This window comes from Perissodus microlepis, chromosome 18 (genome assembly GCF_051167445.1).
Source record: "Perissodus microlepis isolate ML-2025 ecotype Zambia chromosome 18, ASM5116744v1, whole genome shotgun sequence".
Lineage (NCBI taxonomy): Eukaryota > Metazoa > Chordata > Actinopteri > Cichliformes > Cichlidae > Perissodus > Perissodus microlepis.
In genome coordinates this window covers 24,533,096-24,550,244 of record NC_140478.1, presented here as the reverse complement: position 1 = coordinate 24,550,244, position 17,149 = coordinate 24,533,096, and the positions used below count along the sequence as shown (strand labels likewise).

General features: G+C 46.5%; 2 protein-coding genes across 2 annotated transcripts; both read left to right on the top strand.

Annotated features, from left to right (window-relative positions):
* Window positions 1–1,019: 1,019 nt before the first annotated feature.
* Window positions 1,020–17,149, top strand: ralbp1 (ralA binding protein 1). Its single transcript, XM_084911772.1, has 10 exons — window positions 1,020–1,098; window positions 3,129–3,431; window positions 11,221–11,652; window positions 11,730–12,079; window positions 12,581–12,742; window positions 13,474–13,605; window positions 13,934–14,044; window positions 14,125–14,246; window positions 15,106–15,226; window positions 15,404–17,149. The coding sequence occupies exons 2-10, from the start codon at window positions 3,182–3,184 to the stop codon at window positions 15,704–15,706; spliced, it is 1,983 nt and encodes a 660-aa protein (XP_084767898.1). The 5' UTR covers window positions 1,020–1,098; window positions 3,129–3,181; the 3' UTR covers window positions 15,707–17,149.
* LOC146367940 (uncharacterized) lies at window positions 6,663–11,214 on the top strand. The gene has a single exon (XM_084911769.1). It carries the CDS (start codon window positions 6,666–6,668, stop codon window positions 9,744–9,746), a length of 3,081 nt encoding a protein of 1,026 aa, XP_084767895.1. The 5' UTR covers window positions 6,663–6,665; the 3' UTR covers window positions 9,747–11,214.

The window sequence follows — 17,149 nt, the reverse complement described above, 5'->3', positions numbered from 1 at the left end:
TTTAAAAAATGCAAACAGATGTGTCATTGTCCAAACACCTATGGACATAACTGTAGCACAGCAGTGTGTGAACAGCTGGGATAGGTTCTGTGCTGCATTCAGGAAAAGCAAAGGCAGATGGAAGATTAAGGAAAAAGAAGAGATGCTTCAAAATAACCTGTGACCGAGACGAAAGCTGTGACTGCTGTTTGGAAGTTACAGTAACAACAAACTTGCTGAGGAAAATATGTGTTAGTCAAGGCATATATATGTATGTGTGTATGTACTTGTGGTTATCTTTTTTTTTTTGTGCAATGATGTAAGTTTCAGTTCTACTTAATGACAGAAGAATGAGCCATTGTAAGCTTATAGAGGCAAACCTATGCTAATAATGTGAGTATGTCAGGGCAATACAGGGCATGTATGTTGAGCCAGACAATAATGAGGTCTGCAACAAGCATTTCAGATACATCAGGAATCAGCTCTGTGGCCATTTGTGTTTGCAGGGGTGATTGTCAGGCAGAAGTCTCTGTGGACTATTTTTGCAGATGGCATTGTGATCTGTAGTGAGAGTAGGGAGCAGGTGGAAGAGAGCCTGGAGAGGTGGAGGTATGCTCTTGAGAGAAGAATAATGTGCTTGAATGAGAGGGAGACAGGTATAACAGTGAAGGTAGATGGGTTTAAGCAGCAAAAGTTTACAAGATTCTAGCGGGTTCTCATATGGTGTATGGTTTGGAGACAGTGGATTTGATAAAAAGATTTTCACTGACAGTGACCAGGATGGACAAGATTAGAAATCAGTATATCAGAGAGACGGCTCAGGTTGAGCAGTTTGAAGACAAAGGTTTGGTGTGATAGAGGCGGATGCTATGGATGGGGTAACATGAAGGGAACACATGAAACAAGAAGAGGACTATGATATTTCTCAGTTATAATTCTCCTGTTTTCCCCTCACAGATGTTTCACTATTTCTTTCACTTGAGTTAAACACGTTTCTGTTTACTTTTAACTCCATTTCCCGACACGCACTTGTGCTTGAGCGCAAGCGCAGATGGGTTTATTTGGTATACAGGCAGCCGGAAGCTATACTGTGAAATAAACGGAACGGGATAGTACTTGGTAAAGTTTCTCGCCTTTTGTGTTTTGCCTTATTAAATATAATGCAGCGGTTAGCAAATATAGTTTACCATCTGTAGCTAACTGTGTATCAGATGTTGGTTTTTGTTTGGACGGATCTTCGGTTTTTATCGCCTACTGATAGGCTGGCTAACCAGCTAGCTTAGCAGGATGGCAGCTAGCTGAACTGTCGTTAGCATATGGGGCCCTACGTTCAGAGGAGGGCAGCTCTCTGTGACAGTTTGATTGTAAATTCATTTTAAATTCATCGAAGATACAGAAACGAACCTTGCTATTTAAACAAGTGAGCAGATAATAAGTAGCCAGCTGTTCTAACGTCATTTTTAAGGAACCCAGCAGAAAATGGTGATTTAATTTGCCCAAAGCGAAGGAAGATTAAAAGAGAGTCAGGCTTGAATAATCTGTTTGCAACCAGAGTTAATTTAGGATACTTTAAAGGAACATGTGGCTGCTTATTTTCTTGAAAAACATGAATTCATCGCACCCTAATGAAGCTATTTCTGTTATGTATTGATGTCCATCATCTAGGAGATGTTAAACAGAGTTTTCATACCTGTATATTTTCACCAGTTGTCTGTCTTCAAACGATCATTTTGTCAGACCAGGTTAGTTGTAGACTAGCTTCCAGAGTGGGTTTGCCAGCTTCAGCTTGGTCTTTACTATTGAACTATGTGTAGCTTTTATTTGTTTCAGTCTTAGTCTTTTATATATGTAATACCGAATTTCCCAGAGGAACCCACCCGAGGGATTAATAAAGTTTTATCTTATCTTTTATCTTATCTTATCTTAATATGATGGATATTTGTAAGTAGCTCTGATAAGACCAACACAACACTGAATCATCTAAATATCACAGTCTTAAAAAAAACAAAACACTTGCGCTGAAGCCTCCTCATGTTTCTTCAGAATTGACTAAATTAGGAAAAAAATAACCTTGACATTTCCTGTGTGCACTTATTTTCTTTCATCTCCTTTTATAGATACTCATGACTGGTTTAAGATTAAGGTTTCATTTCTTATTTTATATCCCAGTTACCTAACATGTTTCTTTTTCACATCTAGCTTTAGTTAACTATAATAATCATGATGTTCAGCCTACAAAACCTTAGAATCAATAGGTGCAGTCACGTAATTTAACTCACTTCCTTAAACATGTGGAAGTACTCAGCACTTCCTTTTTCTGTTTACCGTCCACAGTGCGGACAGCCATTGGGCTGTTTCAGGTAGCTGTCTGTATACAGCCCATCACATGATTTACAGTAATGTGAGATGATGAGCTTCAGATAAGTCACTGTGTCTCTGACTGGTGAGGTGATCGTTTGGTTTTTTCCTACTCCAGCTGTCTGGATTGACATGTTGGATGCTGGATTGTTTGAATGACAGAAGCCCCATCTGGTGGGTGGACATTACTGGTGCAGTTGCATTTTTTTAGGGATTATCATCGTACTGTTTAGAAACAAAAGAAAACGACGACACAGGAAAGAGTTCTAGCTTGTTTTACTGTTCTGCTACCTTAACATCTAAAGATCGGTTACAGATCGTGATTATTTTACATAGATTCTCTCAGCTGTCTGCAAAGTCTTATGTTAAACATGTTTAACTTTAAGCAGTAAATTGTGTTATAACTATGTTGTTCACTTTAACAACTTGATCTTAAAATGAAGATTTGTTTTTGGTGGTAGACATACTTCTCTGACAATGATTGGATTCTGTTTTGAGTTTATCTGCATTGCTGTGAAAGCATATTTCTATCGTTACAGTGTGCTCTAACATAGAAAATTAAGCTCTGTTATACTGAACAGGTTGTAAAAGACAGCATACGGTATCCACAGGATATATCTAAGTCACTGGTCCTGAGATTAAACGAAAACATTAACAAATGAGCTAAGTGCTCTAGTCTGATTATATGGCTGAAAAGGTGCACAATTACTGATGTTTTTGTAGAAAAGATTTTTGAACAATGAGTTGAAACACTGGTTTAAGTCAGAATTTTGTACTTCTGCCCACTGCAGGTGTGATGGAGGGGTGACGTGTGAATCAGAGGAGTGATTAGGCCAAAGCAGCCATGACAGAGTGCTTCCTGCCCCCCAGTAGCAGCCCCGCAGAGCAGCGCAGGGCCGAGCACCCCGGGGGCGTGGCCCGCACCCCGAGCTCTGAGGAAATCAGCCCCACCAAATTCCCCGGGCTGTACCGCACCGGGGAACCATCGCCGCCTCACGATGGACATCACCACGAGCCTCCCGACGCCTACGTCTCCGACGATGACAAAGAGCACAGCAAGAAGAAGAACAAGTTCAAGAAGAAGGAGAAAAGGAGTAAGATGCTTTTTTGGGAAACATGGATTGAGGGAGGGAAGGACAGTATAGCACAAGTGAACTATTTGAGATTGCAGGCTTATTTTTGACTCTGAAAATAGCTCTTTGAAAAAGTTTTTTAGCACCAGGTGATCTAAATATATACCTGTGTAGAAAAAAAAAACCAGTTTTCTTGGATGTGGAAATATGATAATCTGGTTCTTCTCTAACATGCACTACAGCCTTTTACTTTTCCAGGCATTACCTGAAAAAACGTGCACGTGAGAACCCAAATGTTAGATCTAACATCTAAACTTTAGCTCCCTAATACAAAGTGTGACTGAAGTCCAGTCTTGGGAACAAAGAATTTAATTGTTTGGTGACTTCAAAGAGAGTGAGTGTGTACCCTGAGGACATTCTAATCTAAACTCCAGTAGTGAGAACTTCCCTCTTATCGTCTCCTGCTGTGTGCTATGTGGAAAAAGGCAACTTCAGACAGTATCGAGTTCTGATTAGACGTAAACTCTGATGTTGTCCAGAGTTTACATAAAAGGCCTCGTGTTTCCACGTAATGGTAGCCAAGCAGGGTGGCCAGAGTTTACTGAGTATATCCAACTCTGCAGTATAGATTGTGTTATCACCACTATCGCTATGTTTGCTTGTGCTTGAGTTATCATGTAATAAACTGTAGTAGCACCTTAATTCTAATTGTATTGTAGTATTATGGCAACCAACAGAGTACACTGTACAGTTGAAAGAAAAAAGTGCTTTTATAGTGGGTGCTAAACTGTGACACCCATCTCTCAAAATACTTCAGAAGACCTTTTTTTTCACTTACTTTGTGTTTATACACCACTTTCCCTTTAATGATTAGTTCTTATTATCGCCTGCTCTATTCCGCTGTGTTTTTCTTTTTTTGTTCTGTCTCCTCCTCACCTGCAAATGGTATTGGCAGATGGCCCCGCCCCTCCCTGAGCCTGGTTCTGCTGCAGGTTTCTTCTTGTTAAAAGGGAGTTTTTTCTTCCCACTTTTGACAAGTTCTTGCTTAAAGGAGGTTGTTTGAGTTCTCTTTCATAGCATTCATTTCGTGTCTCACTATGGGAACGCCTCCTGCGTGACCTCATCAGAAGCTCAAATACCATTACGCCAGCCCTTGCAGGCTGGCTAGGTGACGCCCATGTCAGGAGGGGCCAGTGCCTCCCTATATAATAGGCTGACATAGCGTCAGATGTCATTCAAAAACCTCTTCTCGCTTCTCACAGAAGCCTGTAGACAACTGTGCTATTGGGTGCTAAAGCTAAACTGTCCACAGATTCGAGTGAACAACTCGGTCGCCGGGCGCTTTGTTCCCAGCTTTTCAGTTGTCCACTAGCATACAAGCAGTAGCAATACTGTTCTGTAGCTAGTGCGGGTGCCAAGTAGCAATACTTTCACCCAGCGAAGTAGCAATACTTTCCGAAAGCGAAGTAGCAACACTTTGCTAATAAAGGTACCCCTAGCTTCACCATCAGGTAGCAATACCCTTCGACGCTAGTGGTTTTACACATTAGGTAGCAATACCTGTAGAAAAGTAGCAACACTTTTCACCCCACGTTAGCGAGGAATAGCAATATTCTCCGCACTCGGTGTCAGTCTCGCTAACGTGCGCAACCCTCTAGCTAACCATGGCTACGACGGCCAACGAAGTTGAAAAACTTTGTCCTTGCGGCAGGAAGATTTCTGCCTGGGATACACACCCCGTGTGTGCGGCATGCCTGGGTTTATCTCACGCTCAGGCTGCCTTGACACGCGCACAAGACTGTATCCACTGCGCGGCTTTCCCACGCAAACTACTCCGCCGCAGGCTAGCTCGCCAGGCTAACCTGTCGGGTGGCGACCCTTTGCTGTGTGAGGCTGCTGCGGCGCAAGGAGAAACTGAGATGCCCGATGATTTGGCCGCAACGCCAGGGCCGAGCTGGGCAGAGGCAGACCCTCAGCCCATCGCGACCGCTTTCCCGTCGCTGGAGGCACACGGAGATCGTGTGTTTTTCCCCGATGCTGGAGTCACCTGGGGAGGAGATGCTAACGAGGACGGAGATGAGTCGGCTGACTCGGAGCTCCTGCTGTCTGACGACGGCGAGGAGGAAGATTCCACCTCCTTGGCTAGCATCAGCTGGGCTGCAAAGCCCTCTGCTACTGGCGAGGTTGAAAAACCGACACCGCCGTCTCCCCTGGATCTCGACATGCAGGACATGTGCAAGCGCGCAGCCGCTAGGCTCAACATCCCGTGGCCCGCCATACAAACAGAGGTTGTAAAGTCTCGTTTTGACGGTAAGAAATTGCCGAAGGCGAAAAAGACGGGGTAGCATGTGTTGCCTGTTTTCCCTGAGCTACTCGATGAGATAGCGGTGACGTGGAAAGCAAAACCTTACAGCGAGAAACACCCCATCGTGGGGAGCTCCCTGCTGGATTGTGAGGGGATGGAGTCTATCGGCCTCCGCCAGATGCCACAAGTGGAGCCGCTGGTGGCGAGCCATCTTCACCGGAAGACGTCTCTGTCCTCATCAGCCCCATCTCTCCCCTCCAAAACAGACCGCTTCCAGTCTAGCCTTACAGATAAGTGCTACAAGGCAGCGGCTCTGTCAGTAAGAGCCCACAACGCCTCTTCTATGCTAATGGCTTACCAAGCTGAGCTAGAAGAGGACATGGCAGCTAACCCAGATACCACAGTGTGGGAAGAAATCTGCGTTATAACTGACCACGTCCTCCGCCTCCACAAGGTAGCCATACAGGCTACTGGGAGAGCCATGGGCCTCATGGTTCTTCAGGAGCGAGCACGCTGGCTCGGGCTCACCAACCTGACGACCAAGGAAAAAGAGGAACTCCTCGACACCCCTGTCGTCCCTCACGGTCTCTTCGGTGCGGCTGTTACATCCATGCAGAAGAGATGTGAGGAGAAAAAGAGAGATGATGAGGCTCTGAAACTCTGCCTGCCGAGGAGGGCACAGCACGCCGCCCCAGCAGCACCGCGCCAGTCATTCGCACAGGCAGCGTCTCGCCCGGTCCCCGCTTTCAGGATTCCCAAAGTGCCTAGGACGCAGGCAGCCTCCCAGGCTGCCGGGGCCCCTAAGAATCCATGGACTCGGAAGCAGTCTCCCCAGGCCAGACCTCAAGCGGCCCCTCCTCCTCCCCCCGCTGCCGCGATCGTGAGGAGGAAGAAGTGGCCGGCCTGACAGCCTCTCCTCTAGGCGGGAGCAAACCCAGTTTCCCCCCTTCATGGGCCACCCTGCCGCCTCCCAGCTCCGTTCCAGAGCAAGTTCAACGGGACATGTTCCACACAGAGTGCTTAAATCGGGCTGGCGTTCCTGTCACCGGACACGCCAGAGGGAAAGAGAGCCACAGTTCGCTGTGTTGTTTCACAAGCACTTCTCTCATGCATTCTGTATTAAAAAAGCCCCGACACGCTCATCCAGGCAGTTTGCCGAGGGCGCTGTCGAGTGTTGCAAAACGCATGAAAAAATCAAACATGCTGAAAAACAGAGCACCGTCTGCCATAACGCAGCCCGTGGAGACTCGCGTTTCCACGGCTGTGATGATGCCGATGAGCCCGTCACCTCGCTCGCCTGTGACAGAGGTGACGGGACACCGAAATGGCGTATGTTTCGCGCTGCGACCACAAGGGGGCGCCAAAACGCCATATTCGGTGGAGTGGCCAGTGAGCGCTCTGTCTCTCCACATGAAGAGCTGGGCCACCTGCACTCAGTCAGCATGGGTGCTGAGGACATTGGAAAAGGGCTACAGGCTGCAATTCAGTGTCGCTTCACCACATTTCAAAGAAATCGTTTACTCTCGTGCTCTGGGCGAGTCTGCCAGTTTTCTCCTGGAGGAAATTTCCACCTTGAGAGACAAAGGAGCTATAAGAGTTGTCCCTCCCGAGGAAATGCACAGCGGATTTTATTCAAGGTATTTCCTTGTGCCAAAGAAAGGGGGGAGGGGGATGAGAGCCATTCTGGATCTCCGTGCCCTGAACCGGCATTTGAGGACATACAAGTTCAGGATGTTGACGCACGCCTCGCTGCTATGGTTTGTACGAGCGGGCGACTGGTTCACATCAATCGACCTGAGGGATGCTTATTTCCACATCCCCATATATCCCCCACACCGAAAGTATCTGAGATTTGCTTTCCAGGGGATGGCATACGAGTTTGTAGTCCTGCCTTTTGGTCTCTCACTGAGCCCAAGGGTGTTTGTGAAATGCACCGAGGCAGCAGTGGCCCCGCTCAGGAAAAAGGGCATTCGGGTGGCCACATACATCGACGATTGGCTGGTGGCAGCCCCAACCCGCCAGGGAGCGACTTGTCACACAAATGCTTTCATACACCATCTGGAGAGTTTGGGTTTCCAGATAAACATGGAAAAGAGCACATTGACGCCAACTCAATGCATTACTTTCATAGGGCTCAGCCTAGACTCCCTTCGGGTGAGGGCTTTTCTGTCCCCGGAGAGAACAGCGGCCATACAGTCATCCCTTGCACTGTTTCGCAGAGGCAACACAGTGACCCTGAAACAGTGCCAGAGGCTGCTCGGTCTGATTGCTTCTTCTCTAGTGGCGATAACACTGGGACGCCTGCACATGAGAGGCTTTCAGCGCTGGGTGGGCTCGCGGGGACTGGACCCTCACCGAGACGGCCACCGTCGCGTGAGAGTCTCTGCAGACTGTTCACTCGCTCTCCGCGAGTGGAAGAGGCCAGGTTTCTTGTCTCAGGGCGTTGCCATGGGGGCAGTTTCAGCCAGGAAGGTGATTTCCACAGATGCCTCTTTTTTGGGCTGGGGGGCCACCCACGAGGGCAGAACAGTGAATGGGGAATGGCAATGGGGAATGGCAACCTGCTGTATGGGGACTGGAAGCTTCACCCGGAGGTGGTGAAGCAGATCTGGCTGCGATTCGGTCAGGCGACCGTGGACATTTATGGAGAATGCTCAGTGTCCCCTGTTTTACTCGCTGCACGATCAGAGAGCTCCACTCGGGGTGGATGCTCTAGCTCACGAGTGGCCGAGAACCCTCCTCTATGCTTTTCCCCCAGTGGCCCTCATTTCTCCAACTCTGGCCAGAGTGAGGGAGAGAAGTCACTATATGATCCTGATAGCCCCGCACTGGCCAGGGAAACACTGGCTGGCGGAGATTTTTCAGCAGCTGTGCGGCCCACCTTGGCCGTTACCACTACGCAGAGACCTCCTCTCTCAGGCACAGGGGGAAATATTCCACCCCCACCCAGAGAGGCTAGCTCTATGGGCTTGGCCCGTGAGTGGTTTAACCTGAACACGGTGGGGCTCCCTCATAGTGTTATCGACACTATTCAGTGTTCTAGAGCATCGTCTACTCGGACGCTATATGAGCACAAGTGGCGTGTGTTTGAAAGCTGGTGCTTAGAATCACAGGCAATCCCTTTTCAGTGCTCTGTGGCTGTGATTCTGTCATTTCTTCAGGCCCTGATTGATAAGGGTAAAGCCTTCTGCACCATCAAGGTGTATTTGGCAGCAATTTCGGCCTGCCATATTGGTTTTGAGGGAAAGACTGTTGGCCAGCATCCCTTAATATGCCGTTTCATGAAGGGTGCACGGCGTAAATTGCCTACGTCTAGGCCGTTGGCTCCATCGTGGGACCTTCCCACAGTATTGGCTGCGCTCTCCTGTTGCCCATTTGAACCCCTGGAACAGGTTGAGTTAAAATTTCTGTCCTTGAAGACGGCTCTTTTAATTGCTTTAGCTTCTGCTAAACGTGTGGGAGTGATCCACGCTCTCTCAGTGCATCAGTCATGCATTCAGTTCTCCTCGGATAATACGAGGGTCAGTATGCGGCTCAACCCTGCCTTTGTCCCGAAGGTTGTCGGCACATGTTCCCCTATAGAACTGCCGGCCTTTTGCCCACCGCCTTTCTCCTCAGAGGAGCAACAGCGGCTGCATACCTTGTGTCCAGTCCGTGCTCTGCGCATTTACATGGACCGAACCCAGAGTGTCAGACAAAGTGACCAGCTGTTTGTGTCCTGGGCTAAACCACATATGGGAAAGCCTGTGTCTAAACAGCGCCTCTCCCATTGGATAGTAGGAGCAATTGCCCTGGCCTGTACTAGCAGGGGCCTTCAGCCCCCTGCTGGCTTACGTGCGCATTCCACTAGAGGTCTGGCAACCTCATGGGCTCTCTTTAGGGGAGTTTCTATTCAGGAGGTGTGTGCAGCTGCATGCTGGACCTCACCTCATACATTTGCTAGGTTTTACAGGTTAGATGTGACAGCACCTAACCTAGCACATTCAGTCCTCAGTGCAGGTTCTTCCCGGGTGGGGGCCTCTCCCCTGTGAAGTGCTGTTGGGGACAGTTGTCTTCTTAACAGGCATGTCTGGCAATCCGGGAGTCAGTATTTCTCCCATAGTGAGACACGAAACGAATGCTATGAAAGAGAACTTAAGGTTATGTATATAACCCCGGTTCTCTGAGTAGCATGAGTGAGTGTCTCACCAGACCGCCCTCCTTGCTATGGAAGCGAGGAAGAGGTGGGCTTGTTTTGAATGACATCTGACGCTATGTCAGCCTATTATATAGGGAGGCACTGGCCCCTCCTGACATGGGCGTCACCTAGCCAGCCTGTAAGGGCTGGCGTAATGGTATTTGAGCTTCTGATGAGGTCACGCAGGAGGCGTTCCCATAGTGAGACACTCACTCATGCTACTCAGAGAACCGGGGTTATATACATAACCTTAAGTTATCTGTATTATTGTGGGGTTTCTGCCTTACATTATAAAGTGCCTTGAGGTGATTGGCAACATATAAATAAAATTGAATTGAGACCAAGAGGTTAAAACAGTGAGATAAACAGAAAATACTGACAACAGTAGAACACAACAGGACACACATTTATAATCAGACTTGGGCTGGTTTATGAAATAAGCACGATTTTATAGCTTTGCAACCATTTCCAAACAACCAGGAAATGAAGTCTGGTAATAAAAAGCTGTCAGATGTTGTTCTCACAGGCTCAGCAGGACAGGTTTTACATAATAGAAATCACTACAAACCCTATAATCTAGTTTAATTGAGCCAAAGATTAGATTACATTTTCAAAAACATTCCAACATTTTTTTTAAATATACGTTTTAGAGGGCGGCACATGGCTGTGTTATTCGTCAACAAGGAGAAAAATGTAGAATATTTCAAACCTTGTATTTTAACAACTGGGAGCTACCGAGGGAGCTAAAGGTCACATCAGTACTAATGAGGCGAGCTACTCCCACGTTTCCATCCTGATGGCTGCAGTGGTGAGAAATGTTCCTCTGCTGGGGATGTTTTTCACTGTCGTCCACTTTGTGTCATGATTTTTCCATGCCTGGATTTAGCTCCTACACCAGGATATGGTGGGAGAGAGGAAGAGATGGACAGATTCAGCACACACCCACTGAACCCAGCGAAGGTGTGTCTCAGGCAGCGGTGTGATACGCAGAGCCCATTCTTGGGGAAACCCAGCGTAGATAAAATTAGGAGGTTGAAAGTGACAAGGGGCCCCTCGCTATCACTTTAAAAAAAGCTTAGAGTGAGCTGTTCTGGAGAGGAGCGTTGTAAGGTGCAGTGGGAGCTATGCTAAATCAGTGGCTGACCTCTTTTCCTAGTCCTCATTCTCCCCCTCCTCTGCTATCTTCTCTCTCTCACCCGTTTCTCTTCCTGTTTCTGTTTCACTGCTATCATAGTTCGGTAATAGGACGGAGATTAGAAAACAGAGGTGCAACTCCCTTCAGATCTAACCTGGTTTCTGCCTCTTCTACTCTTTATTTACTTTCACAGCGGAAGGATACGCCGCCTTCCAGGAGGACAGCTCGGCAGAAGAAGCAGAGAGCCCGTCCAAAATGAAGCGCTCCAAGGGAATCCACGTGTTCAAAAAGCCGAGCTTCTCCAAGAAGAAAGAAAAGGATTTTAAGGTGAAAGAGAAGGGTCCCAAAGAGGACAAAGCCAAGGATAAGAAGTCAAAGGACCTGACAGCTGCAGATGTGGTGAAACAGTGGAAGGAGAAGAAGAAGAAGAAGAAGCCAACCACAGAGGCAGAACCGGTCCCAGTGGAGACCCCCACCTTCAGGCCCATCTTTGGAGCCCCGCTGGCTGAAGCTATCAAGAGGACAGCTCTGTATGATGGCATCCAGCTACCAGCCATCTTTAGAGAGTGTGTGGACTACATTGAAAATTATGGGATGAAGTGTGAGGGCATCTACCGGGTTTCAGGTATCAAACATTTTGATTTTACCTTCTTCCTTTTTTTTAAACAACGTCTCAAATTATGGCTCTTTTTTTTCTTTCAGGTATGAAGTCCAAAGTAGATGAACTGAAAGCTGCGTATGACCGAGAAGAGTGCCCATGCCTGGAGGAGTATGACCCTCACACGGTCGCCAGCCTGCTGAAGCAGTACCTCCGCGAGCTGCCCGAAAACATACTCGGTCGAGACTTGGCCCAGTGGTTTGAGGATGCTTGTGGTCGGCAGGTCGAGGCCGAAAAGGTGACAGAGTTTCAGAGGCTGCTGACCGAAGTGCCGCTGGAGAGCCGACTGCTTCTGTCCTGGCTCGTCACACACATGGACCACGTCATTGCCAGGGAGGCAGAGACGAAGATGAACATTCAGAATATCTCCATCGTCCTTAACCCCACCATACAGGTCAGTGGGAAGGAGATCAATCAGTGAAAATGCAAATGCGCCATTACATGGGAAAGGGAAGAAATATGCAAGAAGATCATGAACTGGGGCAGAGAACATCAATTTTCCAGCAACAGGCAAACTAAACATCAAATAATAATGTGGCGCTTTGGCTCAGGCTCAGATATAGATAAAAAAAAAACAACCCTCCCCCTAGCAACAAACCAGTGAATTTTATTGGATCAAAGAGTCAGTTCATCTCTGAAACCCTGGCCCAGTTTAGTGAAGCTAATTTATTCCCATAGGGGACATCTCTGTTGGTGCTCCACTTATTCTGAATCAGCAGCAGCAGCCGCCACAACTCTGTTAAATAAATATTTCTCCCACTTAATGAGCACAGTCCAGGGCCAGTTTAATCAGGCTAAATAAACATGCAGGAATTTGTATTGTGGAGGAACTGGTGCAGATACAATTCAGCTTTGTGCTCGTTTCCCTCTGGTGATCCGTGTGCCTCCTTTCCAGATTGGGAATCGTGTCCTTTACATGTTCTTCACCCACGTGAAGGAGCTGTTTGGGGATGTAGTCTTGAAGCCAGTGGTGCGGCCACTCCGCTGGTCCAACATGGCGACGATGCCGGCTCTGCCCGAGACCCAGGAGAGCATCAAAGAGGAGATCAGACGGCAGGTGGGTTCGGTCCTGTGGCAACTAATGACTGCCTATTTTAGTGTTTGAACAAATGAGTTTAAAAAAAAAAAAAGTTTCTTCTTTTGTTTTTTTAACATAAGCAGATGATGATTTTCCCTTAAAGCAGGTTTTAAAATGTTACAACATAGTACATAGTAATGCAGCTTTAAGGCCTTTTCTATTTATATTAAAGTGTCTTGTCAGCAGTACACATCTTTATCTTGGGTTTGTTTCTCAGTGTGCCAGAACTCACCTGTATATAAAAGAAAATGCCAGAAAACACGTCAGCTTCAGATGGTTTAGTCTGTCGATTTGAACCCCAGTCTCTCAGCTGAAGCTGTTTCTTTAACATTACAGAATGTTCCTTCGTGGCCTGGATTTCCAAAACAATAAAACATCCCAGAGGAGGCTCACACATCTCAATCCCTCCTAGATCACCTAACTTAGAATATACTGAAAAGTTATTGTAGATTTTTTTGTCCTGTAATGCTCAAATCATGTTAATTATCCACAGCAACTAACTTTATTTGTCATTTATAAGTGGTTATGCATGAATCTCAGACCGCCCTTTTTAAAAAGATTATATGGTTTATTTTGCTACTTAATACTTGGACTTTTTTATTCTCATATTGACTACTTTATTAAATGTGTTTGGCTCCTCTACTTGTCTTGAGCTGATTGTTGTCATCAAGTAAATATCAGCCAATATTTATGAAGGTATTTGTGTGTAGGAGTTCCTCCTGAACTGCCTGCACCGGGACCTGCAGGCAGGGGTGAAGGACTTGTCCAAAGAGGAGCGGCTCTGGGAGGTTCAGAGAATCCTGACCGCTCTGAAACGCAAACTGAGGGAGGCCAAACGTCAGGTAATCTGTCTATGTCAGTATTTATGTTTCTCTGGATACAATAGCTGTTCGTATACCCAGTAATACCAGTGAGGGTTTGAATTTCCACCTCTTCTGAGATGTATAGAAATTATAACCTTCATTAAGGTAGGAAACAGCAGTAAGATTGTTTCTTTAGTCTGTATTAAATTGAGCTGGGAGTCCTTAATAAACTATAATGTGGCCCTACACAGTAACAACAAAATGGCAAATTCAGATGAATCGACCAAGATTAAAGCATTGTCTTGTTATTTCATCTAGAACTACTTTCTAACTGTGCTGTATGTGTCTGCTCTCCGTGGGGCTTTAGGAGTGCGAGAGTAAAATAGCCCAGGAGATAGCAAGCCTGTCAAAGGAAGACGTTTCTAAGGAGGAGATGACTGAGAATGAAGAGGAAGTCATCAACCTCCTTTTAGCACAGGTGAGTAATTCATAAAAACACATCGATCAACAGCTTGCCAAGAAAACCTTTAAACGTCTCCTCGTTCTCTCGATAATCAGGAGAATGAGATCCTGACGGAGCAGGAGGAGCTGATCTCTCTTGAGCAGGTGCTGCGTAGACAGATTGCTACTGAGAAGGAGGAAATCGAGAGGCTGCGGGCAGAGATTGCAGACATACAGAGGTAAAAGAGGACAGTGATTAAATATGAGGTGTGAACAAAGAGTTCCAGTGTTGGAAGTGTAAAATTTATAATCTATACCTGATGTAAAAGTGGTCAATGTCCCAGTCAGGTACATTTTCTTGCGGATCTTTAGATCAGTTTCAGTGTGACTGCTGATTTCAGATCCCTCAGTGGACGTCTTGTTGTGTCCTTTGATTTGTGCGTGAAGGACCATATTGGGCTGTTTTCAGGACAACACTCTGGTACCATTGCATTGTGTGAACCCCTGTGAATGTCTCCTCATTAGCAGCAATACCCCTGATGACATTTGAGCCTGTTTGAGAGAAAAACATGATGTTTTCCCTCTGGTTTTATGGTCGAGCAGAAATGGTGCATTCACTGTCCACTCAAGTCCAGGGATTGTCCGTCTGCCTGGAGTGAGCTCTGTTGCCAGATAGAGGCATTATACAAGTATGTGGCCCAACAGGTGTATGGGTCTATGGGCCACTCTTGCTTGTGCTGTTGCTGGTCCATCAGCCAGTCACAGAGGAGAGCAAAGTGATAACACACAAAGAGCTGAAGTGAAACAGAGTGTTAAAAGCAATGAAAAGTGTCCACTGCAGCCACTGCCTGTGCTTTTAATACTCTGTATTTTGATCTTTGAAGTTTTTTTCTGCGGTTTTCCCATTCCCAGTGAACTCCAGTATCTCTCCCTGCTCTATTTCAGCTCACCTGTAAACCAGTCAACATTTGGCAGCCGCTTTAAGTCTTGCTTTAAGTTGCTTTAAGACCGTGTACGTGGTCAGACAAGTTTATGGGACCATGAAGTAAAACACGACATTAGATCCTAGCAGTAAGCCAGCATTGTGTTCCTCCGCAGTCGGCAGCAGGGTCGCAGCGAGACAGAGGAGTATTCATCAGACAGCGAAAGTGAGAGCGAGGATGAGGAAGAGCTGCAGATGATACTGGAAGATCTGCAGAAGCAAAACGAGGAACTAGAGGTGAGAAAGCATCCAGCCTCCACTACCTGTTGCGGTGGTCCTGCGGTGTTTGACAAAGTTGTGGTTATTCGTATTCCAGAAGCTCAGCATGCTTTTGTTTCTGGTAATAAAATAGTGAAAGTTTTGGCTTGAGTTTTACAGGATCTAATTCTGAATGTGTACTTTGTTGCCCTGAAGAACAAAAACACTCACCTGAACCAGGCCATCCACGAGGAGCAGGAGGCCATCTTGGAGCTCCGCGTTCAGCTTCGCCTCCTGCAGAGCCACAAGCTACAGCAGGAGTTGACCACCCAGCCGCCAGCTGAGCAGGCTCCACCCACACAGCCGAGCCCGGAGGCCCGCAGCGATGAGCAAACCAAGCGCTCCGTTGCTGCCGTGGCTCCTACCGCCGATGCAGCTGCTGCCACCACCAACGGAAAGGCGGCTAAGGATCCATCAAAGCCTTCACCAAACAAAGACAAGAGAGACACCAACATGTGAGACCTCTGTGATGCTTTTGATGGTCGTCTGTGCTGGTGTTCGTCTCTACCGTGGGCCAGTTGTCCTGCAGCGTTGCTCGCTATCCTGCTGGAGATTTCACATTGCAGAGCTCATTAGTGACCGTGTCCACCAAGTGGCAGACAAGGAAAAACCTTTTATATCGTCTTTGGTGTCCTAACCTTCTTTTTCACATCCTCATGCAAAAAAAACACCCTGAAAAAAACAAACAAATGCTAGGTTTAGCTGGTGTAGCGGACAACTGACTACCACCGTAAGAGACTAGCAGGGACCATGTTTTCAAATATGCAGTGCCAAGCCTGTATGAAGGAGGAAGGAAGGGGCAGGAAGGGGAAATGAAGGCAATGAGAGTAAGAGAGGGTAGATTGCAGATTATTTCTCACTGGTGAGCAAGTCAGGAAGCGATCACTAGACCACAGATGTCATCAGTCCCTGTCGCTCAGATTCGTCCCTTACCTTGATGCAAATTTGACTTTTTCTTTTGGATAGAGACCACTGTGCCATAACTTGAGGATGCCCCAGAGAACCACTGATAACAAAAGCTTTTTGAATGATGAAGAATTTATGATCGGTCTATCTATATATTATATATTTAAGTAGTATTCTGAAGTACACAGATGACTATTCAAGAAGTACATTAATTTTAAGTTGCAGCTTTTTAGTAATATATGAATATACAAATAAACATATTGTAGAGTCTCTGGTTTGTTTTCTTTTTTTGAACGGCAGATTCATACAGAGAAGTGTTGCACCTCGCAACTAACCAGTGGATGAAAACACGAACAGCCAAATAACAAATGTGTGTTCATCGCTGCACAACGCAGACAAACAGCTGGAGGCCACACTTTGCTCCGTAGTGCAGTCGTCTTCTCAGTTACCTTTGCCTGCGCTGCACTAACGAGGAAGAGCGGGAGATCATATTTGTCCAGTTTAATGAGGATGTAACAAGTCTGTGCTGATGATTTATTTTTTGCCTCCTATATGGGTGGAGACACTTTGTTTTGTACTCTTCATGTGTGGAGGTTTTCTTCAATCCTTTCATTTCACAGCTGATCCGTGTCTGCTGCAACGTAACGTCATTGTTCGATAATATTTAAGGCAGAGATGTGTCCTCATTTACTTTTTCTGTATATTATTGTAAAATTGCAAACATACTGTATTTTCAGCTCTTCGTGTTTTGTCTTCTTGTTGCTGTTTTCTTTTCTTTTTTTACCATTAATAACCTGTATGGAGTTACCCGAGTGCGACTGCCCTGCTTTGGTCACAGGCAAATCCATGCAATCTCATCTGGACTCCTGATTCCATGAAACTGCTAGAACAGGCTCAGAAGCTTCTCGTGAGGTTATTTTCATATTGTTCTGAGCTTTTGTAGCTGATTGTTACAGACAGTAATGCTGTGAAGAATAAAGTGTCAGTCTAAAATAA